Raw genomic sequence first — 26,447 nt, 5'->3', positions numbered from 1 at the left:
CCTTAATATCTATGAATCTGTGCTAACTGCTCATACGCTCAACTAAGCATGAGGGTTTTCCTGTTGATCTTGGCTGAAACCTGTCCCAAATTCGGCAACTCTTCATCACAGGGTTGCACAGGGTTTTTCCCCTTGTCAGCAGTGTCGAGCTCGCTATCTTGACATTCCCGGACACTCGGGTTGGGTCACTGGGCATCTCCCTCATCCCTTCAAGGAGGTCTCCCTCAAACGCCAACTGTGGATGATTGGATTTGGGATTTGCAGTACATGGGACCTCCATGAATCACCCCCAGTCGCAGCCGAGGATGACTGGATATGCCAGCTTCAAGGCCACAGCCTGTCATGGTCCTAGTTTCACTGTTTACCATCCTGGTGACTCGAGCAGTGGGCTAGGGCTTCACATCCCCATGAATGCACTGGAGGCAGATGATCCCTTCTCGTGGGCCTGGGGGTCCTAATGAGGTCTTGGCAGATGAGGGTCTGCCCAGACCTCAAGTCTGAGTGCGGAGACCTGCACCCTGCTAACCTCCATCAGGATCGTCCACTTGTCGGAGGGTTGTTTATGGACTTGGGGGAAGTTACAGCCCTGTTAGAGGTTACAGCCCATCATTGGACGTTCCCGGCAGAGGTGGCTGAAATGGCCACAAGTGAAACATGGGCTGATTTCAGGGCACCTGGGCCTGTCCTTGGGTTTTGTTGAGCAGGTCTACTCGCCCAGGTTTTGGGATTTCCCCACGATGTCCGGGACCATGGTGGTTCCCCTAGATCAGGGGTCTCAAACACGCGGGCTGCATGCGACCTGCAGGGTTATTTTCTGCGGCCCACCAGCTCCCTTTCCCTCCCACCCCTCCACCCCCCGCCCAGCGTTTATCTAGAGCAGCTCTGGCCCGGCGCTCAGGAATGGGGAACCGCAGCCAATGGGAGCTTCGGGGGAGGTACCAGGAGGTGCGGCCAGGGCAACACTCAGAGTCCTCTGCCCCCCCTCCCCCAGGTTCCGGCCACTTCCCGGAGTGGTGCGGGGGCAGGGCAGGCAGGCAGGGAGCTGCCCTGCGCACCCGCCCACTGAACCCCCTGCCTGAGCCCCCTGCCACACCCCGCATCCTTCCTGCACCCCAACCCCCTGCCCTGAGCCCCCTGCCACATGCTGCACACCTTCTGCACCTCAACTCCCTGCTCTGAGCCCCCACCACACCCCGCAACCCTCCTGCACTGGGGGCAGGGAGGGGGCAGAGTTGGGGTGGGGATTTCGGGGAAGGGGTTGGAATGGGGGCAGGGAAGGGGTGGGAAGAGGCGGGGCAGGGGTAGGGCCTCATGGCAGGGGCGGAGTGGGGGCGAGGCTGGGGGCGGGCGGGGTGTCAGTGATGCGGCCCTCGGGCCAATGTACTAGTCCTCATGTGGCCCTCGTGGTCATTTGAGTTTGAGACCCCTGCCCTAGATGTTGGGTGATCATTGGGGGTTGGTGAAGTCCTGTCTGTCGTGGCATTTTGGGCCGGGCCTGGGGCTGTTCACTGGCTTCGGGTCCTCTCTTCTCTTGGTAGCGAAGTCATCAGGGTGGAAGCATGAACTCTGGGGTTGACGGGGATCTCATGGCCAAAAAATTCTCCATGAGCGTGACTGCCACATTCAGGGTCCCTGGCCGGTGGTGAAGGATCCGTATGCTTCCTTGTGCCGGGAGGATGTGCATAAATTGTTCCAGCACCGCCTGTTCGGTGACCTTGGCCCTAGTATGCCAGTCACGCCTTGTTTACACCAAAGGGAAAAGTCGAATTAAGCGATGCAATAGCTTATGCATCGATCATCGAGCAATAGCATCGATCATCCGGTAAGTGTAGACAAGCCCTCAGATTGTAACCACTGCCAGCATGCATCCTTGAGACGTTGTGCAACCATCCTCAGCCTGGCCCTGGGTGGGTATGGCTTTCCGCACAGTCGTCACTGATATGTCTTGACGTGATGTCGAGGGCATCACTTTTCAGGCACCCATAGTCTTGGGCGTCAACCACCAGGAGTCCGTGGTACGCAGCTTGGGCTGGACCCATTAGGTATGGAGCCAAAAGGGTGGCCCACTGCTCAGGGGGCCAGTTGGCTCCTGAGGTGGGCCACTCAAACATGACAAGAAAGGCCTCCGGATTGTTGTTGGGGCCCATCTTAGCCAAGCATCCAGGCATGGCAGGGCCAGTCTGAGTTGCTTTTCCACCAGGGTTAGGGGCAACTGGTGTTGATAGTAGGGTAGCGAGCTGCTGCAGGCATTTGCTGCTGGTCCTGGTGCTGGGCCCCCAACTCTCTTGTTGCTTCTGACTGCCCAGCTGTTGAAGGAGCTGCTGCTGGCTTTCCGCAAGTCACTTTATCAGCTTCTCTATATCCACCACGGTGGGATCTCTTTCTGTCCCCCTTCTGTGGGGTGGTCTCTGGTTAGCCCTTGGCTCATCCCCTTGACTCAGGGGTGGGATGATGCCTGAGTTCTCCACCACCTTGTAGTGTTCTTCCCTCTTGGGGTCAGGGACACTCCTTCTGATGGCATCAGGAAGTGAGCATGCCTACCGGGTCTGACCTGCGACCATGCAAGTTGGCTGAATAGCAGTTCAGGTCTCCAGAAGGAGGGTTCAGCACACCCCGATGAGCCAGTAGTCCTGTTCTCCTGGCCAGAGTGAACAGAAGTCTATGGGCCGGGCCTTCTAGGCGTGGGCTATGCACTTAAACAGTTTATGGCCCTTAGCCTCCTAATGGGGGCAAACAGCAACGGTCTACTTCAGCTTTCTTGCCTAAAGGTTAGTGTGCGTCCAGCCCCGCATACAGGACTGGGGTCAGAGGCTAAGGGGACCTGCTCTACCAGGTCCCAGCCCAGGGCCTGGGCAGGAGTGGGCAATCCCACCTAGGGTGACTGTCACCATAGGCGGGATTTTATAGGGACAGTCCCGATATTTGGGGCTTTTTCTTATATAGGCTCCTATTACCCCCTCACCCTTGTCCTGATTTTTCACACTTGCTATCTGGTCAGGCTAATCCCTCCACAGGGAAACGTGTGGTTGCTGCCTCACATCGCGGCAGCGCAACTGGGCCAACCTCTTGTTTCTCAGGGCTACTTCCTACTGGTTCTGGCTGGCTCTGCTCCGTCACTGCTCCGTCACCACTGGGCTCTGGTGCTCGGATTTACAGTCAGGCGACCCTTACTCTGGTGTCTTCTCAGGGTCTTTTGTCTCCTGGGGCAGTGGGCGGACTTTCTTCCTGACGGCTGGTCCTAGATTCTGCTGAGGGCTTGGCTCTCTGGGAGGGATCGTCTGCCTCCTTCCCTGGTCTGGCCCCAACTGAGCTGCAGAGCCCTACTCTTATACTTCCTGTCCTGCCTGTGCAGTTCCTGCAAGGGGGGGCAGGGTGATATTAACTACTCCCACCATGGGGAGTTAACCCCCTCTGTAGTGAAGGGGGGCCACTCTGCCTCACTATGGGTCCATCGTGATTCTCTTGCTTTGCTCCTCCCATCACAGCAGTAAACTGTAAGATCTGAGACGGATATTGCTCTGATGAAGACAACGGATACTTACTTTGGGCCTGATCCTGCAAGCTCTGTATCTGGAGCTACCATTGATTACAGTGGGTTTTGGAAGGGCTGCAGGATTGGGCCCTGTTTGTGTGAATCAGCAGTAAGTGGATGGAAAGACTTTAAATAATGACAGGGTTCGGCAGAATGCCATGTAAAGAAATCTGAAAGGCCCAGAATTCCTCCAGAGTCTTCGTGCAGAGAGAGGAGATTTGACCCCAGTGAACATACCAGAGGGTTGAGTCCGGAAGCTCCTATGGGTGGTGTGACTCCTACACAGATGTCATTGGAGGCACAGAGATGTCTTCATGAATGCCGAGTGCTTCCATACTGGCTCAAGAGCTCACTGCTGCTCCAGCCTGAAGCTGCCCTGAGACTCTCACCCCCTTTAAGTTTCCATGGTGAAAGGAGCTGTGTAAGAAAGTTAAGTTAGCCTTATTATCTGGATTCTTTGCTAGATTGGGAAAACCTGTCCCCTCCTCAGTCCGAGACACCAGCCCCTAAAAGGTATGTTTATGTTGCAGTAAAAACCCCACGACTCTATTGTTCAGGCTCAGGTTGGAGCCCAGGTTCTGAGACCCACCCCCTTCATGCATTTTCAGAGCTTGCGCTCCAGCCCAAGCCCAAACATCTCCATTGCATTTTTTAACCGCAGGGCCCAAACCCCGTGAGCCCGAGTCAGTTGACTTGGGCCAGCCATAGCCACGCCGCGAGTCTTTTATTGCAGTATAGATGTACCCTGAGAAGGCCCTGCAGGTTCCAAGCTAAGAGGTCTGGTGCTATAGAAGCGGCTGACTTCCTTTCCATCAGGCATGGGGAGTCACTAGCAGTACCATACAGCTAAAGTAGTTTGAGAGTCACGGGTAGAGATCCAGGACTGATTACAGTGCTCAGGGAGAAAGGAGTGAAGAGCTCTCTCATCACACTACGTGTCATTCAAAGGTGAGTGAGTGAGAGAATTCTTTAAGGGTAAAATTTCTGGGGTGAAATCCTCACTGTATTGAATTCAGTAGCAGAACCCGCACTGCTTTCAATAGGGTGAGGATTTCACCCCAGCTGCTTTGCTAGTATTTGCATGTACATGTGACAAAAAGACAAGGTTTAGAATTACTATTATCAAAAATCCTTCTCTCAAGTCATAGTTAGTATAAACAACTAAAGCTAGATTAAAGGGTATCCATGTTCAGACATGTTAGACAGGGCTTAGAAATTGTAAATGATAAAGGAGGGTGGGGCCTAGTGTTCAACTGTGTAGATAGTCTGAAACTGAAATTCACAGGCTTCAAAATACAGGCCACTTAAAAATAAACTTAATGTGTGGGTCACTGAATTCCCTTCAGCTGCAGGCCTCCTTTCATCTTTATGTTTAATCTGAAGCTGCAATAGGATTCTTCCATCTTACCTTGTATTTTTTCCTTCCCTTCAGCTTTTTTCCTCCTGTCTTGTCTGCTTTCCTAGTTTCCCTTTCAAAATGGTTTTTCTGTCTTACTCACCCCCTCAGCTTTATTTCCATGCCTCTCAACTGTACCTTGTTATGGGAGTTAGTGTAGTCTAATGGATACATCTCTGGACTCACACTCTGGGACCTGGATTCTGTTCCCAGTTCTCCCACTGATCTCAGTTCACCTCTCTGCCTCAATTTTCCATCTGTACAATGGAGTTAATGATACTGATTTCCTGCTTTCTGTGAGATCTACTGATGAAAAACACTATATAAAAGCTAATTATGATAAAGCATTGTACTAATTTTGACTTTACCACATTTTCATATTTTAAAAATTGTTTTTTTTTGTCCTTTGCTGCTGTGTGAAAGACCTGCACAAAGAACAGGGGGAACTAACTGCAATGAAACAGAATATACACAGAGTGGTGTCAAATGCACACATTTAGAAAAACCCTGGGGGGAAAAACACTCTTTCCCTATGATCTCTTTTAGTTACAGTAATCTGAGGTGTTAGCTGTAACAGTAGTATGTAGGAAACGTACAGATAGTATCGCTTTAAACACACAGTCCTTTATATTTGAGACATTTTCTCTGCAGATGGTTTCTTTTCCCGTTGATTTTTGTGGAGGTTTAGTTGCTGTCTTATAGATTCAGTGTTTCCCAGTGTCTAGGAATATGTGATCCCAAAGCACTGCACAGTGTATGTCTAGACAGCCCTCTGAGAATATCTTCTCTGGGCACATATTTAGCGGTTTCAGTGACACCGAGGCTGATGACAGCAGTCTTTTTCTAGACGGGTACCCATGCTGCTTGTGAGTCAGTCGGTTGGGTGTACAGTGAGAGCAAGAGCATTGTACGCTGTGTCCTGGATGGATGTGCAGTTGGGCGCAGTTCTTACTGTAAATACGTATGTACACAGCATTAGGCAAAACTGGATTTGCTCTCTACACAGTAGCTTGTAGCCATATCCTGTTTCCGATAAGGCCAGTGGAACTTTTCCCATTGACCTCAACAAGAGCAGATGATACCTGCTGGGTGAAATCCACTGCTGTGTAGAAGATCAGCACAAGGGCTATGCACCACTAAACTCCTCAAAATTGGATTTAAATGGGTCATAAGTGATGCATAAGCTTTGTGCTAGTCCTCTGTGCCGGAGTAAGTTCCAATGGCTGCACCATTTCTTCGGTGGGCTCTACTTGAATTGTCCCAGAGTCTGAGACTCCCAAGATTCATTCCTGACTACAGGGCTCTACCATGCCAGGGCTGTGTGCTGCTACTGGACAAACTGATGCAGCTTTCATTACATTACTAGATGCCTTTTCACTGACTTCATTGGGAGTTGGATCAGGTCACAAAACAGCAAGTGTGTGATGGTTCTGTGTCCTTTGCAGTCCTCTCCTCTTAGTGTCAGGGTCCCTAGCAGCATGGCTTCAATAGAGCCACACTGCCGGGGTATTCTGTGGCCTGCAACAGCCTTTGGGTCCTTCTTAAAGGGTCTTCCTATCACAGAAGGAGTCTGTGGAAAAGTAATATGGCTTCATGCTGTCTTACCCTTCCACCCTGGGCTCTATGGAAAGTGAGGTATGCCAGAGAAGTAACTATCGACTGAATGATGCAAGGTATTCACACAAGTGTTGCATGTGCTATCACCACAAAGCTTGAAATTCAAAGACAGTAAGACCAGAACTGGTGGCAACACTGGATCTCAAATGGCAAAGCTCGTGACTTTGTAAAACTGTAGAGTTTGATCAGAGTTGTGGCACGCTTTGCCCATGGACTTAGGTCATCCGCATGGGAAAACATGTCAGACTATCAACGCTGGAAACATTTCAGACTCAAGCATTGCTTAAAGCATATTAGAACTTTAACCTGGCAGTGCTGCAGGCACCCACTGCCAGTATAAGTTGCTCGATACAAGATGCTTAGGTCTGAAACAAATGTGGTCCTAAAAGATTGTCTAAATTAAATTAAGTTGTGAATTACCATATTTCTGTCTTTACAGCACTATAGCAGAGAGGCTGCCTAAGTATTTCCTAATGGAACATCCAGGCACAGGAACAAATGGTTTAGTCTGCCGAGCAGCCTGCAGTATTCTGTAATCTAATAGCACTGAGGTAGGATGCTCTGATGATAATATTAGTCAATAGCAGTATGGGGTATGTATATCTAAAAGCAGCATTTAATACCATTTATGCTTTGCATGATCATTTAGATTTTTTTTTATTCTTGTTTTAAGAGAGAAAGGAAGGAGCACGAAAGGAAATCGTACAATATAGCCTTATCTTAGACTTCATCACATGGTTTGCAGAGCACTGCTTTTGCTTTTATACATGTACCCTTGGCTTCTCTCCCACTAACAACAATAGTGTTCAGACTCATGCTGAGGTCACTGTTGAATTATTTAATTTGACTGGAAGAGATTAATGTGTTTATTTAAAACCTTGTTCAAAATGGAAAAAAATCTCAGAACAATATTCTTACGTATGTGAGTTTGTATTCCACGTATGCTTCAGGTCTGCTAATTGTAAAATTACATTACCTTATCAAGAACAGTTGTTTACATACATTAATGCCTGGGGACACCCCTCAGATAAGAAATGTGCCCCATTTTCCCCATCAGCCTATAGCAGGTACTTACAACCGTACTGATACAGCAGGATTTAGTCATTGGGTCTCTAGGTTCCCCATTCCTGCCGTAGGGCCTGATCCACTAGTCATCATCAGTGCTCCTTCCCATTCATAGAATCATAGAATATCAGGGTTGGAAGGGACCTCAGGAGGTCATCTAGTCCAACCCCCTGCTTGAAGCAGGACCAATCCCCAACTAAATCATCCCAGCCAGGGCTTTGTCAAGCCTGACCTTAAAAACCTCAAAGGAAGGAGATTCCTCCCTAGGTAACGCATTCCAGTGCTTCACCACGCTCTTAGTGAAAATGTTTTTCCTAATATCCAACCTTAACCTCCCACACTGCAACTTGAGACCATTACTCCTTGCTCAGGTTTTTGCTTTCTCTCATGAGGCTGGAATTTGGAGCAGCCCAAACTCAATAGCTGTGTATAGAGTAGAGTCTGGATATCTGACTGCTGGGTCAGACCAAAGGTCTGTCTAGCCCAGTATCCTGTCTTCTGACAGTAGATAATGCCAGATGCTTCAAAGGGAATGAACAGAACAGGGCAATTATCAAGTAATCCATCCCCTGTTGTCTAGAAGACCCAGCATCTGGCAGTCAAAGGCCTAGGGATATCCAGAGCATGGGATTGCATCCCTGACCATCTTGACTAATACCCACTGATAGACCTATCCTCCATGAACTTATCTAATTCTTTTCTGAAACCAGTTATAGTTTTGGCCTTCACAACATTCCCTGGCAACAAGTTGACTGTGCATTGTGTGAAGAAATACTTTTTGTTTGTTTTAAACCTGCTGCCTCTTCATTTCATTGGGTGACCTCTAGTTCTTGTGTTATGTGAAGAGGTAAATAACACTTTTTTTTTTCTCCACATCATTCATGATTTTATAGACCTCTATTATTTCCCCCCCTTTAGTTGTCTCTTTTCCACGCGGAACAGTTAAACACTTTTTAATCTCTCCTCATAGGGAAACTCTTCCGTACCCATAATAATTTTTGTTGCCTTTCTCTGTACCTTTTCCATTTCTAATATTAGCTTTTTTGAGATAAGGTGACGGGGTGCTGGAACAATTTGTATAGTGGGGCTGCTGAGAGCCATTGAACCAAACTGTAAACCCTGTTTATGATGGGAACCACTTCAAGCTGCTGCATCCCCAGCACTCCTAGTTCCAGCACCTATGTGGGGTGACCAGAACTGCATGCAGTATTCAAGGTGTGGAGGTACCACTGATTTATACAGTGGCATTATGATTACTGACTTATCATCTATCCCTTTCCTAATGGTTCCTAGAGAGACAAGGTAGTTGAGTTAATGTCTTTTATTGGACCAACCTCTGTTGGTGAGAGAGACAAGCTTTTGCGCTACACAGAACTCTTCTGATATTAACTCACTCATCTTGTCTCTCTAATATCCTAGGACTGACACCGCTACAACACTGCATACAACTAATGGTTCCTAACATTGTTCGCTTTTTTTGACTGCTGCTGCACATTGAATGGATGTTTTCAGGAACTAATCACTCAAGAAAGAGATCTTGGAGTTATTGTGGAAACAGCTAATTTAGACTGCTTCATTTTGTATGTATAGTTGAGATTGTGTTTTCCAATATGCATTACTTTGCACTTATCAGAACTGAATTTTATCTGCCAATTTGTTGCCCACTTTTGTGAGATTCCTTTGTAACTCTTCGCAGACTACTTTGAACTTAACTGTCTTGACTAATTTTGTATTATCTGCAAACTTTGCCACCTCACTGTTTACCCCTTTTTCCAAATCATTTATGAATATGTTGAACAACACTGGTCCCAGTATAGATCCTTGGGGGATACTGCTGGTTCCTCTCTCCATTCTGAAAACTGACTATATATTCCTGTCTTACCCTTTGTTTCCTATCTTTCACCAGTTACTGATCCATGAGTGGACATTCCCTCTTATTTCATGACTGCGTTGTTTGTTTAAGAGCCTTTCGTGAGGGACTTTGTCAAAAGCTTTCTGAAAGTCCAAATACACTATCGCCACTGGATCACTCTAGTTCCTATGTTTGTTGACTCCCCTCAAAGAATTCTAATAGATTGGTAAGGCATGATTTCTCTTTACAAAAGCTGTCTTGACTCTTCTCCAATAAATTATATTCATCTATGTTTTGGATAATTCTGTGCTTCATTATCGTTTCAACCAATTTGCCTGGTACTGATTTCAGGCTTACTGGGCTGTAATTGCCAGTATTGCCCCTAGAGCCTTTTTTAAAGCATCAGAATCACACGAAGCTGATTTAAGTGATAGGTTACATACCGCACTAAGTAGTTCTGCAATTTTATACTTGAGTTCCTTCAGAACTCTTGGGTGAATACCATCTGGTCCTGGAGACTTATTGGTGTTTAATTTACCAATTTGTTCCAAAACCTCCTTTATTGACATCTCAGTCTGGGACAGTTCCTCAGATTTGTCACCTAAAACAAATGGCTCAGGTGTAGGAATCTCCCTCTCATCCTCTGCAGTGAAGACTGATGCAAAGTTTTCATTTAGTTTCTCTGCAATGGCCTTGTCTTTCTTGAGTGCTCCTTTAGCACCTCAATCGTCCAGCGGCCCCACTGATTGTTTGGCAGGCTTCCTACTTCTGGTGTACTTAAAAAATTTACTATTAGTTTTTGTGTCTTTTTTTCTAATTCTTCTTCAAATTCTTATTTGGCCTGCCTAATTATACTTTTACACTTGACAGAGTTTATGCTCCTTTCTGTTTTCCTCCAGTAATATTTGACTTCCAGTTTTTAAAGGAGGTTTGTTGCCTTTAACTGCCACTTTTACTCTTTTTTTTTTTTTTTTTTTAAGCTATGGTGGCATTTTCTTTTGGGTCTTTCGTACTGTTTTTTTTTTAATTTGTGGGGTATATTTAGTTTGAACGTATATTATGGTGTTTTTTTAAAAAAAAAAATCCATGCAGCTTGCAGGCATTTCACTCTTGTGACTGTACCTTTTAATTTCTGTTTCAACTAGCTTCCTTATTTTTGGGTAGTCCCCCTTTCTGAAGTTAAACATTACTGTGCTGGCTTCCTTTGGTATTTCTTTCCCCCCGAGGATGTTAAATTTAATTATATGACAGTTGCTATTACCGAGTGGTTCAGCTATATTCACCCTCTTGGGTCAGATCCTGTGCTCCACTTAAGACTAAATCAGGAATTGCCTCTCCCATTGTGGGTTCCAGGACTAGCTGCTCCAAGAAGCAGCCATTTAAGGTGTCTAGAAACGTTCTCTCTGCATCCCTTCCTGAGGTGACATGTTCCCAGTCAATATGGAGATAGTTGAAATCCCACATTATTATTAAGTTCTCTATTCTTATATCCTCTCTAGCCTCCCCAGACATTTCACACTCCCCATCGCCAGCCTGGTCAGGTCATCGGTAGTATATTCCTACTTCTGTACTCTTCAATTTCTATCCATAGAAATTCTATGGTACAGTTTGATTCATTTAAGCTTTTTGGTGTATTTGACTCTATGCTTTCACATACAGTGCCACTCCCCCACCAGCATAACCTACTCTGTAATTCCTATGTATTTTTGTCCCCTGGTTTTACCATGTCCTATTGATTGTCGTCATTCCACCAAGTTTCTGTGATGCCTATTCTATCAATATCCTCGCTTAATACTAGGTTTACCCATCTGTTTAGAAGTATTTAGACTTCAGCATTTGTATACAAGCACTTATATAATTTGTCACTTTTTAGTTGTCTGCTTTCATGTGATGTAATTGAATGGGACATTTTGTCATATGACTGTTTTTTCTCTGCATTTCCTAGCTTTACTTATCAAATTCTATCCTCTTCTCTTTACTAGGATATAGCAAATCCTTGTTAATACAGCCTCCCCTATGGTATGTCTCTGTCCAAACTGTTTGCTCCTCTGCACCTCTCAGCTTTACCCTAGCCTGTAGTTTAAAAATTCCTCTATGACCTTTTTAATTTTACATGCCAGCAATCTGGTGCCATTTTGGTTTAGGTGGAGCCCATCCTTCCTGTATAGGCTCCTCCTTTCCCAAATGTTCCACAGTTCCTAATAAACCTATAACCCTTCCTGCACCATCATCTTCTTCTGCAGTTTTGCCTGTCTAACTGGCCCTACACATGGAACTGGAAGCATTTCAAAGAATGTTATCTTGGAGGTTCTGGACTTCAATATCTTACCTAGCAGCCTCAATTTGGCCTCCAGGACCTATCTCCTATCCTTCTCTATGTCATTGGTGCATACACGTACCACGACCACTGGCTCCTTCCCAGCACTGCATATAAGCCTATCTAGGTGTCTCGAGATCCACAATCTTTGTACCCCGCAGGCAAGTCACCATGCGTTTGTCTTGGTCACCACAAACCCAGCTATCTATATTTCTAAAGATCAAATTCCCCATTACTAATATCAGTCTCTTCCCAATAACTGGTATTCCATCCCCGGAGAGGTATCCTCAGCACAAAAGGATACCACGACATTATCTGGAAGGAAGGTCCCAACTATGGAATCGTTTCCCTCCACTCCACTTTGCTTTTCTCCTTCCCCGAGATTTTCATTCTCAACAGCACAGAGGCTGTCAGACTGAGGGTAGGACTACTCTGTTGTGTCCCGGAAACTCTCATCTGTGTTGTGCCTCTCTGTCTCCCTTAGCTTCTCTAGTTCAACCACTTTGGTCTCAAGAGCCCATACACGGTTTCTGAGGGCCATGAGCACGTTGTACCGAATGCACACACATGGTATCTGCTCACAAAGCAGGTAATAATACTTACTACATTCAGTGCAATAAACTGGATAGCTCCCACTCTGCTGCTGGACTTTTGCCTTCATTCTTTTTATTCCTGCAGCTTTTTTTTGGTTGCGTGTGTGTGTGGATTGTGGTGGTTTGGGTGGGGAGTGGTTTATTGGCCTAAGTTTAGAGAATGTTTGGTGGATCTGGCTCTCTGGCTCCCTCTCAGAACTCCCCTGTTTACTGCTCCTGTTTGCTTGCTCCTCTGGTCCCTTAGGCACAGGCTTTTTAAACCCCAGTTTTCCCTAAGTAGCCCCATCCCCTGGTTAATGGATCCTAAACAGATTAAGGATCAAATCCTCATTAAGAAGCTCGTAGCCTTGCCTAGCTGATTTTAGACAGGCCTTAGGGCCTGCTTCTAGGAGGTGCAGAGCATCAGTCAGTTGGAGTTGAGGGCACTCAACACTTCCTGGAAGGACCAGGCCATTTGTTTGGTAAACTGATCCAGTTGTTACACAAGTTTGGGAATTGCTGACCGAGACCAACTACAATTCACTGCTTTATCAGCTACTTGATTTTCTTTTGATAAATCATTCTGGCTTGTTGAATTCATTTATAACGTAGCACAGAGACTGGCACTATGGCATTGAAATAAGTGTGTGTGTATTTTGTGTACACAAATGTGTTTCTTCCTCCCTGTTTTCAATTCACTCATGCTGTTCATGTTTTCATGATAAATCTTTTCTCCCAGTGCTTGTCATGTACATCTGCTGGGCAAATAGGGTCATATGGGCAACAACAAAGACCACTCTGATTTGGGGCTGCAAGACAAATGTCCTTTCCTCCTTGTCCACAGAGGAAAGCACTCAGGTACAGAGCCCTGTGAGGTGCCGGGTGTACAGACTCTCTTGGGCACAGGCATTGTGGTGGTCAGCTTCTTGAGGTCCTCCACCTCCCATGCTTTAAGGAAGGCCCTCAAGAAGCTGACCACCACAGGAGAACAGGAAGTGAATTCACTAGAAGCTGACTGTAAACACTAGTTAAAGTGACTAGACTCTTTGCTCAGTCTAACGTCCAAGAAATATAAAAACCAAGGGTCCAGCTTCCAGGGATAGCATTGGGCCCAAAATAGCAAACAGAGTGAAAAAAAAACAACACACTTTTGAACTTATTTCTCTTTTTATCTAATTTCATTAAAAACATAAGTCAGGAAATGTATTAAACCTAACTATGGATTGTGTGTTTGTTTCAGGCTTGATCAACATTTTCTTGGTATTGGGGAGAGGTCTGAGTCCCACCCAGTTGGAATGTTCTCAAACTGTGTCTAAGATTAGGAAGACTGTTATGTGGAGAAGAGACTTTCTGTGAAGGCACCTGCCCATCTGAATATTGTGAAGACTTCACCCAGGCTTTGTAAGCAGCAGAGAGATTTGTGCTTCTGTTTACACTTACACACCATCTTTGCTTCTTATGCACTCCAGCACCCCTATTAGCTCATTGTTCTCCTTCACCAGCCCAGCAGTGAAGAGACTGCTGGGCTGGAAACAAGGAGATGAAGAGGAGAAGTGGGCAGAGAAGGCTGTAGATTCCCTGGTGAAGAAACTGAAGAAGAAGAAAGGTGCTATGGAAGAACTTGAGAGGGCTCTGAGCTGTCCTGGTCAGCCTAGTAAGTGCGTCACAATCCCACGCTCCTTGGACGGGAGGCTGCAGGTGTCTCATCGCAAGGGGCTGCCCCACGTCATCTATTGCCGAGTGTGGCGTTGGCCCGATTTACAGTCTCACCATGAATTGAAACCACTGGAATGTTGCGAGTTTCCATTTGGCTCGAAGCAGAAAGAAGTTTGCATCAATCCCTACCATTACCGGCGCGTGGAGACCCCAGGTAATATATCAGCTGAAAATGATATAAATATATATATCAGCTCTTTGGGTGAAATGTCTGTACTTACTGCATCATAACAACAAAGAAGGCTCTGTTCAGCTGGAAAGATCAGCTGTCTTTTCTGCAGAAAGGGATCCCAGATCTAGCTTTTGCCAATAATTGTGATTTACTAGGGGCTCGCCTCTCCTGTGGTAAGAGAGAAGGAAATCCCATTGACGTGTGGGAGGAGAAGGACATCAGGAACTTGTCCAGGGTGCTGAAAGCTTTCTCCTTTGATGTATTGGGTGCTAGCTGCCCTGAGAACCTCACTAGATAATGTGCTGGCACTGTTGTTCCCATTAGCATGAAATGTAGGCACAAACTAGTCTCTCCATCCTGATTGGATCTTTGCCCAACTCTAAAAGGACAAAAGCTGACTTGCTAATCCACAGTAAATGGCCGTTTTAAAGATTAGAGTGGATCCACAGCAATGGATTAATTGTCATGAAGGTACACCAGAGATCCTAGACCTTAGATCAGTTCCTCTTAAAATACCTGCTGTCCTGCCATTGTGAGTTTTTCAGAGCTGGGTGGACATTTATACCTTCCCCCCTTCACCCCCCCACCTCCAAGTCTTCATGCAACTTTAAATTTTTCTGTTGAGGGTCATCTTCAGGGTAGACTTCAACCAGGTTTGTAAATCCCTGCCCTTATCACAGGATCAATCCATTGGGTTTGTGTGGCAAAGAAACTGCTGAACAATGATTGTAAAATTGTTGAGTCCAATACTGGTCTTGTGGCAATTTACTAGTGAATAGGATTTGTAGTTAGTTACTAAACCAGGTACTGCCATTGATGATCCTCTGTCCGTCATAAACTTTGAAGTGACATTAAGATCAGATAAAATGAACTGTGGGATTTTTCTTTTATTACTGTTTCATATAATTTAAGAGAGAAAAAGGCATTTGTTAACATATATGCAACAATGGCTGCACCCCTTCCTGGTGTTCCTTACTTTAAAACTGAGCTCACTCCGAAATGGATCTGAACTGCTAAAAACATTGTTTTGTTTAAAATCTTACAGGTGAATTGATAGTTGTCTAATTTGGGTGGAAATGGTTGATTTAATGATTTACTAAAATAAGCTATTCAAATTATCTCCAAAAAGACACTAAGATAATATCCATTTTGTGTATCTTTGCCTTTGAAAGGATGTTGGCTTTATTGTCCTCTTACACTGGTGTAAATCAGGAGTAATTCCATTTATATCAGTATATTAACCACAAACTGCACAGATCTTATGATCTAGTCAATGTCTGCTAACAGCTGTTGTTCTGCGACAGTTTTGGATGCTGCTGCAGGAGCTCTGAAGTTTGTTGTCTTTGCCCTTAAGCCCAGAGGGTTAAGGGTCAGACTCTGTCAGTATTTGGTCCTGGTGCCTGGCATTCCTCTCCTTTGAACAAAATGTGACAGCTCCCAATTGTCTAGGCTGCAATCCATTTAAATAACAATTCTGGTTAGCTACAGAAAAATACAACACTCTTCATATCTAACTGTGGTTCCTGTAGGCTTGTGTGAGTTTCTTTGTGTCTTAGGAGCTAAAGAAACTAAATCTTGAATTGTTCAATAATAAACCCAGTGATAGTCTCAAAACTGCTATGCTGTATCGATCCACAAATGTCCTTTTTTTTTTTCAACTCTTTCCATAAATTCCATTGTTCCCATTCTATTGTCCCTTCTCCTGAGTGACCCATTCTGTAGTCAGATCCATAATTTAAATTCAAAACCAGTGGTTTTGATTTATTCAGTGAGTTCCTCCTATCCCAAAGACGGATGGGACTCACCATGGAAGAGGGCGGAAGGGGAAAGAAGGGGCAGAAGATATCCACCAGGGAGACCAACTCTAAGCTCCAGCCTGGAACTCGAGATGCACTGACCCCTCCCCCTCGCCTCAGGCCACCTCGTCAGCTTTGTGACAGATGCTGAACAACAGAACGTAGGTTGCGTGTGGCATCTGCCACTGCCAGCCTCCCTCCAGTGAAACTTCCCCAAGCCCACAACTGCTGGTGGAATCCAGGCAGTGACTTTGGCCCAGTGCACAGTAGGTGCTGTTAGAAAGCACCACTGTCACTTCCCCGGTTTTGAAACATCCCCTTTATTCGCAGGATTGAGGGTTGGAGAAAGAGAATAATCCTTCCAATTCAGAGGAGGTGGATTGGAAGGCTAGAGTCATTTCCCCATTCTCCAGGTCAGAAGTCTGAGTTACAAATGGATTACTGCCAACCAAAAGTGCAATTTTAAAATAATGTGAAAACTGCCTGCTCTGTTGTTTTTAAATGAGATCGCTCTGTGTACTGGGTGACAGACAGTGGAGCTTCTTATATGCAGTGCTGCTGCAGACAGCAGAAGCACAGGTGAACTTTTGACTTGCTGTAAATGTGTTTCATTGTCCAGAAAGGAAGATGTGGTAACTCCCCAGCCAGTGGGCTGCCTAAAAATCTACTCTACAATATTTGTATAGTTCTGTTAGCATGGAAAAGTGGCCATGGTCCAAGAGTGAAAAGGACCCTGGGAAACTATTTGAATCCTTGTGAAGCTTAAAACTGACCATTTTCCCCCTTCACATGCTACATGTCATTGTTGTTACTGTAGGGTTGCCCATGATCAAGAACACAGGGAAAGTTCAGGGAAGGGGGGAATCTCATCTAGGACTGCTTTCTCAAAAGTGCAAAACTCTGCGGCCGTGCACAAGGGTCAGACCCTGAAAATGTGCTATTGTACCCAGAAGCGGATTAGGGGTTTGTGGTGCCCTGGTCTAGAGCAAGTGGGGGCCCCTCCCCACCCCTTCCACCTGCAGTCCCCCTCACCCCCCTCCTGGTGCTCCGGCCGGGGAAATGGGGCTGGGGCGCGGGGGCTTCCTCCGCCTGCAGCTCCTGGCAGGCCATGGGAGCTTGCTATGCCCTGCCTGTCCGGCACAGCTGCTGGGGAGTGGGGTTGGGGGACAGGGGCTTCCCCTGTTCCCTGGCAGGAGTGCCGGGGTGTGCATGGATGCCCCAATGTGGCAGGGCCCATGGGCATGGGCCCTGTTGGCAATCAGTGGCGGTTTAGCAACTATGTACCCTTCATTAAACAACTATATGAGGGATAAAAATGTGTGAAAATTTTGTTGTGTTTATTAGCAACTGCAGCCACAGGCACAACAGGCAGGTGCACGTGTAAGCTCTCAGAGTGCCACACAACTGTCTTCATCTGGTGCCTGGCCAGGTTTTCAGCAAGAGCTACTGCAATAGATGAGGGTGGAAGGCAATAGCCAATAAAGAACCTAGTCCAGGAGCAGCAATGGCAGGACTCAGGGGATCAGCTCATTGGTAGCCAGCTGTGCTAGGGGCACATTGTCATACTCCTGTAATGAGCAGGAGGAATAATGTACCCCCACAGGGCCAGCTACAGATATTAGACAAAAGGTGGGGCAAAGCGGTGAGTAGAGGTAAACTAGGTAAATCACTCGTGCAGACTGGGTGTGAGGGGGTCATACAGGGTTTCAGTGTCATACCTGTGGTTATCCTGTCTCCAGCATGGCAACCTCTTACGATTCAGAGAACAGCATCTGCGGGCAAAGGAGCAGGGAGAATAAGGAACCTCTGGAGATTTACTAGCCACAAACGAAAAAAACCCGCCACTCTCCTTGCCACCCCAGTAGCTTCACCCCTCTAGGCACAGTATGGCGCAGGCAGCGGAAAGATGGAGTGATGTGACAGAAGCAGTACACTGGAGAAGTGTGCCAGTCAGAGCTGGATATAACAGTTTATTGAGCTTACGAAGCTGCAAGGCTTGGAAACTCCGCTTGCCCACTTATCCTGGGCAAGTAGGAAGCTTTCCCTGGCAAGTGCCATCAGCACCTGCAGACTGTCAGGGTTCATTTAGGAAAAAAATTGTTTCTAGTCCTCACGGTGGCAAAGAAAACTTTCCAAATACAAAGAGAGCACAAGTGATGCAGTGCTAGCTTCCTAAGTCTATAGACAGGCTACTGTAGTGTGAGTGCTGCTCAGGGCTTCCACAAACTACAGTAGAGTGAAACTGACCATGGCCATCCCCTTTGTGGCTGCTATAAACCCTGTGGGCCACAAGGAAACTGACAAAAGTCTGGTCAGTTTCATGCTGCTGCTTGGGGAAATTCTGAAGAGCAGGAGCATCAAGCACTGGAGCTGTTCACTGGAGAGAGAAGACTTTTAAACCCCAGCAGCTAAGGGAGAGGTTGAGCAGCAAAGACGCATCACAGTCAGGAGATTGGTGGGAGGTGGGGGACCACCAACCTGAACTCATCGCAACCAGGAGAGAGGAACAGGAAAAAATATTCCTTCTTTCCGGCAGCCAGAAGGGATTGGTGTCAGGTTGGAGGGTTCCAATTTATCGGACACATTCAGGCAAGAGGCAGATTAGACAGATGGAGTCCTAGAGTAGGACCCATGGACAGCACCCTGGTAGGAATCCCAGTGCCTTCCCAGTTTCCCAGTAGTTGAGGTGATGGCTTTTCTCTTGGGCATTGCCTCTGGACAGTGAATCCCCTCCCCACTCCATCCCAACCATTTGTACTGGTTTTTAATACTCAGTCGTCAGGCTATTAGGTGTTATGTGCCAGAGGGCGGGTGGGAGTGTTCGGGGAGGCAGGAGATAGGAAAAGGTTGATGGGTTAAGTTATGAAAGAGCAATATGATATTGAAAGAGATTGGAGAGGTGGCAAATGGGGAAGACAGGAGAAACAGAATAACTTGGGGGGATCTAGTGGAGACAATGTTGGGCAAGAAAAAGAGAACACAATATGAAGGGATAGAGAAGGAAAACTTAAAAACAACAGATGCTACAGACAGGAAAAGTTGCCCCCCCATTTTTCACAGAAAAGAGAGAACGAAGTGAAACTAGGAAGTGAAAGGAAGTCTAACAAAAAAGGTGACCATAAGTTTTGTTCATAAAAATTTATTAAATGGAAAATTAATTGACAATATGCTATGATTAAATACAACACACAGCTCTGTCCCTTTCCATTGCTGGGGCATGACCTTTGGAGCAACATAGCAGTACAAGTTAATTTTCACCCTTGGACTAGAGGGCACAAAACGTTATTCCAGGCATTTAAGGTGCATTCACTGACTTTGCTATGCAGTTAGCAACCATATCTATCCAAGGGTATGTCTACACTACAAAATTAGGTCGATTTCTGTAGAAGTCGATTTTTAGAAATCAGTTTTATACAGTTGACTGCGTATGTCCACACTAAGCTTGTTAAGTCGGCAGAGTGCGTCCTCACTACTGTGACTAGCATCGACTTACGGAGCGGTGCACTGTGGGTAGTGGCTGCCCATTGGAATTCTGGATTAAGCTCCCAGTGTCTGATGGGGAAAAACATTGTCGCAGGTGGTTTTGGGTACATGTTGTCAGTCGCCCCTTCCTCCGGGAAAGCAATGGCAGACAATCGTTTTGCGCCTTTTTTTCCATGTAGACGCCATACCACGGCAAGCATGGAGCCCGCTCAGCTCACCGTCACTGCTGCTGTTGTGTCCTGGGTGCTGCTGTCAGCAGATTGTGCAATATGACTGCTAACCATCATCCTCCACCGCTTCCGCTGCAAATCTGCTCTCCTGGTGCCATGAATCCACCTCGCAGGTCCTCTCGACATTCTGTATAAATATCTATTCTTGTGGCATCCGTTGTCATCCATCGCTTCCACTGCAACTCTGCTCTCCTGCAGACGCCATACCACGGCAAGCATGGAGCCCGCTCAGCTCATCGCTACTGTTGTGAGCATTATAAACACCTCACATGTTATCCTGGAGTATGTGCAGAACCGGGCTAAGAGACGCTAGCACAAGGACGATTTTGATGAGGACATGGACACAGATGTTCCTGAAAACATGAGCTGTGACAGTTGGGATATCACGGTGGCAGTGGGGCTGGTTGATACAGTGGAATGCCGATTCTGGGCCCAGCAAACAATCACAGACTGGTGGGACCGCATAGTGTTACAGGTAGGGGATGATTCACAGTGGCTGCGAAACTTTCGCATGCGTAAGGCCACTTTCCTTGAACTCTGTGAACTCTTGAACTTTCCCCTGCCCTGAAGTGCAGGAATACCAAGATGAGAGCTGCCCTGACAGTTGAGAAGCGAGTGGCAGTAGCCACGTGGAAGCTTGCTACGCCTGACTGCTACCGGTCAGTCGGGAATCAATTTGGAGTGAGCAAATCTACTGTGGGGGCTGCTGTGATCCAAGTAGCCAGTGCAATCATTGACATTCTGTTGTCAAGGGTAGTGACTCTGGGAAACGTGCAGGACATAGTGGATGGCTTTCCTGCAATGGGTTTCCCTAACAGTGGTGGGGCGATAGACGGAACGCAAATCCCTATCTTGGCACTGGACCACTTTGCCAACCAGTATATAAACCGCAAGGGGTACTTCTCAATGGTGGTGCAAGCGCTGGTGGATCACAAGGGACGTTTCACCGACATCAACGTGGGATGGCCGGGAAAGGTGCATGACGCTCGCATCTTTAGGAACTCCAAGCTGTTCAAGCAGCTGCAAGAAGGGACTTACTTCCCAGACCAGAAAATAACCGCTGGGGATGTTGAAATGCCAGTGGTTATCCTTGGGAACCCAGCCTACCCCTTGCTCCCATGGCTCATGAAGCCGAACACAGGCAGCCTGGACAGTAGTAAGGAGTAGTTCTACTATAGACTGAGCAAGTGCAGAATGGTGGTAGAATGTGCCTTTGGACATTTAAAAGCTCGCTGGCGCTGTTTGCTGACTAGGTTAGACCTCAGCGCAGCCAACATTCCCATTGTATTGCTACTTGCTGTGTGCTCCATAATATCTGTGAGAGTAAGGGGGAGACATTTATGGCGGGGTGGGAGGTTGAGGCAAATCGCCTGGCATCCAATTTTGAGCAGCGAGACACCAAGGCAATTAGAAGAGCACAACAAGGCGCGCTGCGCATCAGAGAGGTTTTGAAAACCAGTTTCATGACTGGCCAGGCTTTGGTGTGACAGTTGTGTGTATTTCTCCTTGCTGCAAACCCGCCCCCTTTGTTGATTTTAATTCCCTGTAAGCCAACCACACTCCCCCCCTTGGAAATAAAGTAACTATTTTTTGAAACCATGCATTCTTTCTTTCTTAATTAAAAAAAAAGGGAGATAACTGACAAGGTAGCTTGGGTAGGGTGGAATGGGGGAGGAGGGAGGGACAAGGCCACATTGCTTATTGTAGCCACACTACAAATCAAACTGTTTTAATGACAACCTTCTGTTGCTTGGGCCATCCTCTGGAGTGGAGTGGCTGGGTGCCCAGAGCCTCCTCCCCCGTGTTCTTGGGCGTCTGGGTGAGAAGGATATGGAACTTGGGGAGGAGGTCAGGCGTTGTACAATGGATACAGCGGGGTTCTGTGCTCTTGTTGGCTTTCCTGCACCTGCACCAGATGCTTCGTCATGTCTGTTTGCTCCCGCATTAGCCTGAGCATCTCCTCCGCTCTTCGCCCTCCTGCCTCTGCTCTTCACGCTCACTTAATGCTTTCCTAGCCTCTAACACTGAATGCCTCCATGCATTCAGCTGTGCCCTATCAGTGCGGGAGGACTGCATGAGCTCAGAAAACATGTCATCGTGAGTGCTTTTTTTTTTTTTTTTTGCCTTCTAATCTGCGATAACCTCAGGGACGTAGATGATAGGGGGAGCATGGAAACATTCGCACCTGGGATAAAAAGGGAGAGTAAAATTTAAGATGATACATTTCTGAGAATAAAAGGGAGACTCTTTCACAGTGAATCAAGCAATTCACAGCAGACAGCACATGTGCTTTAAGTACAAGGTCGCATTTTGCCTTTTATATTGAGCGGCTGCCAGTATGGTGACACATCACACATGGCTGGGCAGCAGAATTCGGTTTCCATGCAGCCATGGTAAGGTAAAGGGTACATAGGGTTGGCTTCTTACGCATAACATGTGGGAATGTTTCCAACTGCAGCGCCCTCCTTTCCCAGAGCAAGCAATGGGTTGGGTTTCACATTTAAAAGGAGGGGCTGCGGTTTGTGGGTGGATGTGCAGCACACTGTATCCACCCCACCCCATGGCTATTCTCCGGGATGATCCCTTTTAGCCAAGCGCAAACAGCCCAGCAAGAACGGGGTCCTTTTACTGTTCCCTTACAAAAATTCCCCTATTTCAACCAGGTGACCATGAATGATATCACTCTCCTGAGGCTAACACAGAAAGATAAAGACCGAATGTTGCTTGAATGCGACCAAAACCAAGGACCATTTGCTGCCATGCTTTGTGCTGCAATGATTCCAGAATACTTTCAGAGTACTTCCAGGAGAGCTTCATAGAGATGTCTCTGGAGGATTCCCGCTCCATCCCCAGACATGTGAACAGACTTTTCCAGTAGCTGTACTGGCCGAGAATGTATCCCAATTCTTCAGGGCAAATCAAACCTTAAACACTATTGCTTTTAAACCCTGTACTGTAGTTACAAATGTGCACTCACGAAGGTGCCTTCTCCAGCTTCAGGGTCAGGGATCCTGCCTTTGGAGGGTATTGGCTCCAGGGTGATGAAAAGGTCCTGCCTACCAGGGAGAACAGATTCGCCGCTTGCCTGCTGTGCATTCTCCTCCTTTTCCTCATCCACAAAATCCTCCTCCCTGTTGCATGAGACTCCCCCCTTGCAGGTGTCCACGGACAGTGGTGGGGTACTGGTAGAGTCACCCCCTAGAATGCCATGCAACTGATCATAGAAGCAGCATGTATGGGGCTCTGACCCAGAGTGACCGTTTGCCTTCTTTGTCTTTTGGTAGGCTTGCCTGAGTTCCTTAACTTTCACGCAGCACTGCTGTGTGTCCCTGTTATAGCCTCTTTCCAACATTCTCTGTGAGATTTTTGGCAAATATATTTGCATTTCTTATTTTTGATCGGTGTTTTGCCTACACAGATGCTTATCCCCATACAGCAATCAGATCCAGTGTCTCCCATTCGCTCCATACTGGAACTCATTTGCGATTCTGGGGGGACTTCATGGTCACCTGTGCTGCTGAGCTCGCCATGCTGACCAAACAGGAAATAAAATTCAAAAGTTCCCAGGGCTTTTCCTGTGTACCTGGCTAGTGCATCGGAGTTCAAAGCGCTGTCCAGAGCGGTCACAATGGAGCACTCTGGGATAGCTCCCAGAGGCCAATACCGTCTATTTGCGTCTGCACTACCCCAAATTCAACCCAGCAAGGTCGATTTTAGCACTACTCCTCTCACCAGGGAGGAGTACAGACGTCGATTTTAAGAGCCCTTTAAGTCGACGGAACGTGGCTGGTTGTGTGGACGCTTTCATTTTAAAATTGACCTAACACTGCTAAATTCAACCTAACCCCGAATAATGACAGGTTTCAGAGTAACAGCCATGTTAGTCTGTATTCGCAAAAAGAAAAGGAGTACTTGTGGCACCTTAGAGACTAACCAATTTATTTGGGCATAAGCTTTCGTGAGCTACAGCTCACTTCATCGGATGCATACTGTGGAAAGTGTAGAAGATCTTTTATATACACAAAGCATGTGTATAAAAGATCCTTACACTTTCCACAGTATGCATCCGATGAAGTGAGCTGTAGCTCACGAAAGCTTATGCCCAAATAAATTGGTTAGTCTCTAAGGTGCCACAAGTACTCCTTTTCTTTTTGCTAACCCCGAAGTGCAGACCAGGCCCAAGTCTATCTTGCTGCTGTACTTACATGGATTCCATCATGAGCATCTTGACTCTCCTGTTTCTCTGGACCTGAGTTGAAATACCAGAACAAATAAATTAATTGATATTCTGAAAGGAATACTATAGGAAAATCCTAGTTGACACCTGTCTGCATTTTCAGGTACCTAAATACCTTTTAAAATCTGGTCTCTAATCTCTTCATGCCTCAGTTTCCTCATCTGTAAAATTCAGATAATTATACTACCCCATCCCTGAAAAATGCCAAATATTATTTTTTTACTATTAAAGTGGGCTCTGAATTTGACAAATATCAAGAGTATTGAGCAAATCTCTGACTTCTTCAGCATCCCAGAAAAGAGATTGTGGGAGCTGTAATTTTAATGGGTATAAATGTGCCACTTCCATTATTTGGGGGGGGTGGTGTGCATGCATACTCTCTCTCTCCTTGTTGAAGACAGCTGGAGTTTTGTTCATGTAGCAGCTGGAGAACTGGGCCGGCTATCTGAAAGCGTTAGTCATACTGTGTAAGGAATGGTACCCTGTTGCCACTGAAGAAAGAAGAAAGTTGCTGAGCAGATTTATTATCCACTAGTTCAGTGGTTCTCAAAGCCGGTCCGCCTCTTGTTCAGGGAAAGCCCCTGGTGCGCTGGACCGGTTTGTTTACCTGCCACGTCCGCAAGTTCGGCCGATTGTGGCTCCCAGTGGCCGCGATTCGCTGCTCTGGGCCAATGGGGGCTGCAGGAAGGGCAGTCAGCACGTCCCTTGGCCCGCACTGCTTCCCGCAGCCCCCATTGGCCTGGAATGGTGAACCTGCGGACGTGGCAGGTAAACAGACCGGTCCAGTGTACCAGGGGCTTTCCCTGAACAAGCGGTGGACCAGCTTTGAGAACCACTGCTCTAGTCTCAGTGAGGGGTGCTGGATGAACTGGGTTGTAACAACAACAAACCATGAGGATGCTGGTAAAGGGTATTTAAAATACGTTTGTAACACATTTATAGCAGCATTCAGAGGATAGTGTGTCTGAAGTGACGTTTTGGTAGTGTGGTGGGTCGCTCAGACGTAGAAACAGATACAGCACGCTAGAGTGAGTGGTTGACTAAAACTTGTACTCTGTTTGTTTGTTTTCAGTGTTGCCTCCAGTGCTGGTTCCAAGACACAGTGAATTTAACCCGCATCTCAGCCTCCTTGCCAAGTTCCGGAGTGCTTCCCTCCACAGTGAGCCTCTGATGCCACATAATGCCACCTATCCTGATTCTTTCCAGCACACTCCCTGCACCCCTTTTCCATCATCACCCAGTAACATGTTCTCTCAGTCACCCAGCAGCATCAGCTACCCTAACTCTCCAGGAAGTTCTTCTGGACCAGGAAGTCCATATCAGCTAACAGGTAAGCAGTAACTATGGTCTCCAGATGTCCACCTGTGACAGTGAATGTGAATGCAGGAGGAGATCTTGCATGGTGTTTCGAGGCTGAAGCAAACGATGGACATGCTCTGTTAGGAGGCTAAATAGATGAAAAGAAATGGAATGAGACTCTCCTTTAATACAGCCTGTGAGCTCTGGGCAGACCCAGTAGCTCTCAAGGAGCTTAGAAACTCCAGCGGGAAAGTCAGTGGAGCTTGTGAACTCCCCAGGTTCAATAGGTTTGGACTTTTCCTGGTAAGGGGGACAGGGAAAGTAAAATACGAAGGCATTTGTTGATGTCACTTGAAGTTCATGAACAGAAAGACTTAATTCAGGAAATGAAAAAGGTAACTGATTTAGCGCCCACTGCAGATGGTGGAGGGACTCCCATGGACTTCAGAGGATGCTAAGTCAGGTCCAAGATTCCCTTCTTTGTAAAGGTTTCAGAGTAACAGCCGTGTTCGTCTGTATTCGCAAAAAGAAAAGGAGTACTTGTGGCACCTTAGAGACTAACCAATTTATTTGAGCATGAGCTTTCGTGAGCTACAACTCACTTCATCGGATGCGTAAGTGAGCTGTAGCTCACGAAAGCTCATGCTCAAATAAATTGGTTAGTCTCTAAGGTGCCACAAGTACTCCTTTTCTGTTTGCTTCTTTGTAAAGTTCACTCATTCATGTTGCACATATTGTGAACCTCTTACTTTTTAAAGTTTCAAGGAATATATTGATACTCGTGGTGTTCAACATATGCCATGTGAAACAACTCCAAATTAACATTACTACAGAAATCTTGGCTCAGATTCTGCTCCTGTTACACCAGTGTAAATCTATTAGTTTCAATTTTGAGTTTACATGGATGTAATTCAGAGCTGAATCTTGCAGCTTGACTTTTGAGCATCTAAATTCCTGTCCTTAATGTTCTCATTTGTCCTTTATTTATTTATAATCCGACACTATGGACATAGGAAGATTTTGTTTTCCTACCTGTTCTATCGTCTCTTTTTTGCATCTTTAATCATTTTAGCTCATATTCTGCAACCTCACTGATGTACTCCCAGAATGACAGGGTATAAGTAGGGCCTCTCTTTTCACTCACTGTGGTTCTACACCTGGGT

The 26,447-nt window shown here is 46.5% G+C and overlaps 1 protein-coding gene across 3 annotated transcripts in view; it reads left to right on the top strand.

Moving 5' to 3' along the window:
• The window catches only part of SMAD9 (SMAD family member 9), a 71,939-nt gene that overhangs the window by 9,206 nt on the left and 36,286 nt on the right, over positions 1 to 26,447 (top strand). For all 3 annotated transcript variants that reach the window (XM_048848142.2, XM_048848152.2, XM_048848132.2), the window contains exons 2-3: positions 13,592 to 14,221; positions 25,058 to 25,315. In XM_048848142.2, coding sequence (XP_048704099.1) covers positions 13,810 to 14,221; positions 25,058 to 25,315 — 670 coding nt within the window. In that variant the 5' untranslated portion in view covers positions 13,592 to 13,809. The remainder of the gene's footprint in view (positions 1 to 13,591; positions 14,222 to 25,057; positions 25,316 to 26,447) is intronic.

This window comes from Caretta caretta, chromosome 1, assembly GCF_965140235.1.
Source record: "Caretta caretta isolate rCarCar2 chromosome 1, rCarCar1.hap1, whole genome shotgun sequence".
NCBI lineage: Eukaryota > Metazoa > Chordata > Testudines > Cheloniidae > Caretta > Caretta caretta.
Note: the sequence above shows the minus strand (reverse complement) of the source record. Positions and strands in the feature narration are given on the sequence as shown.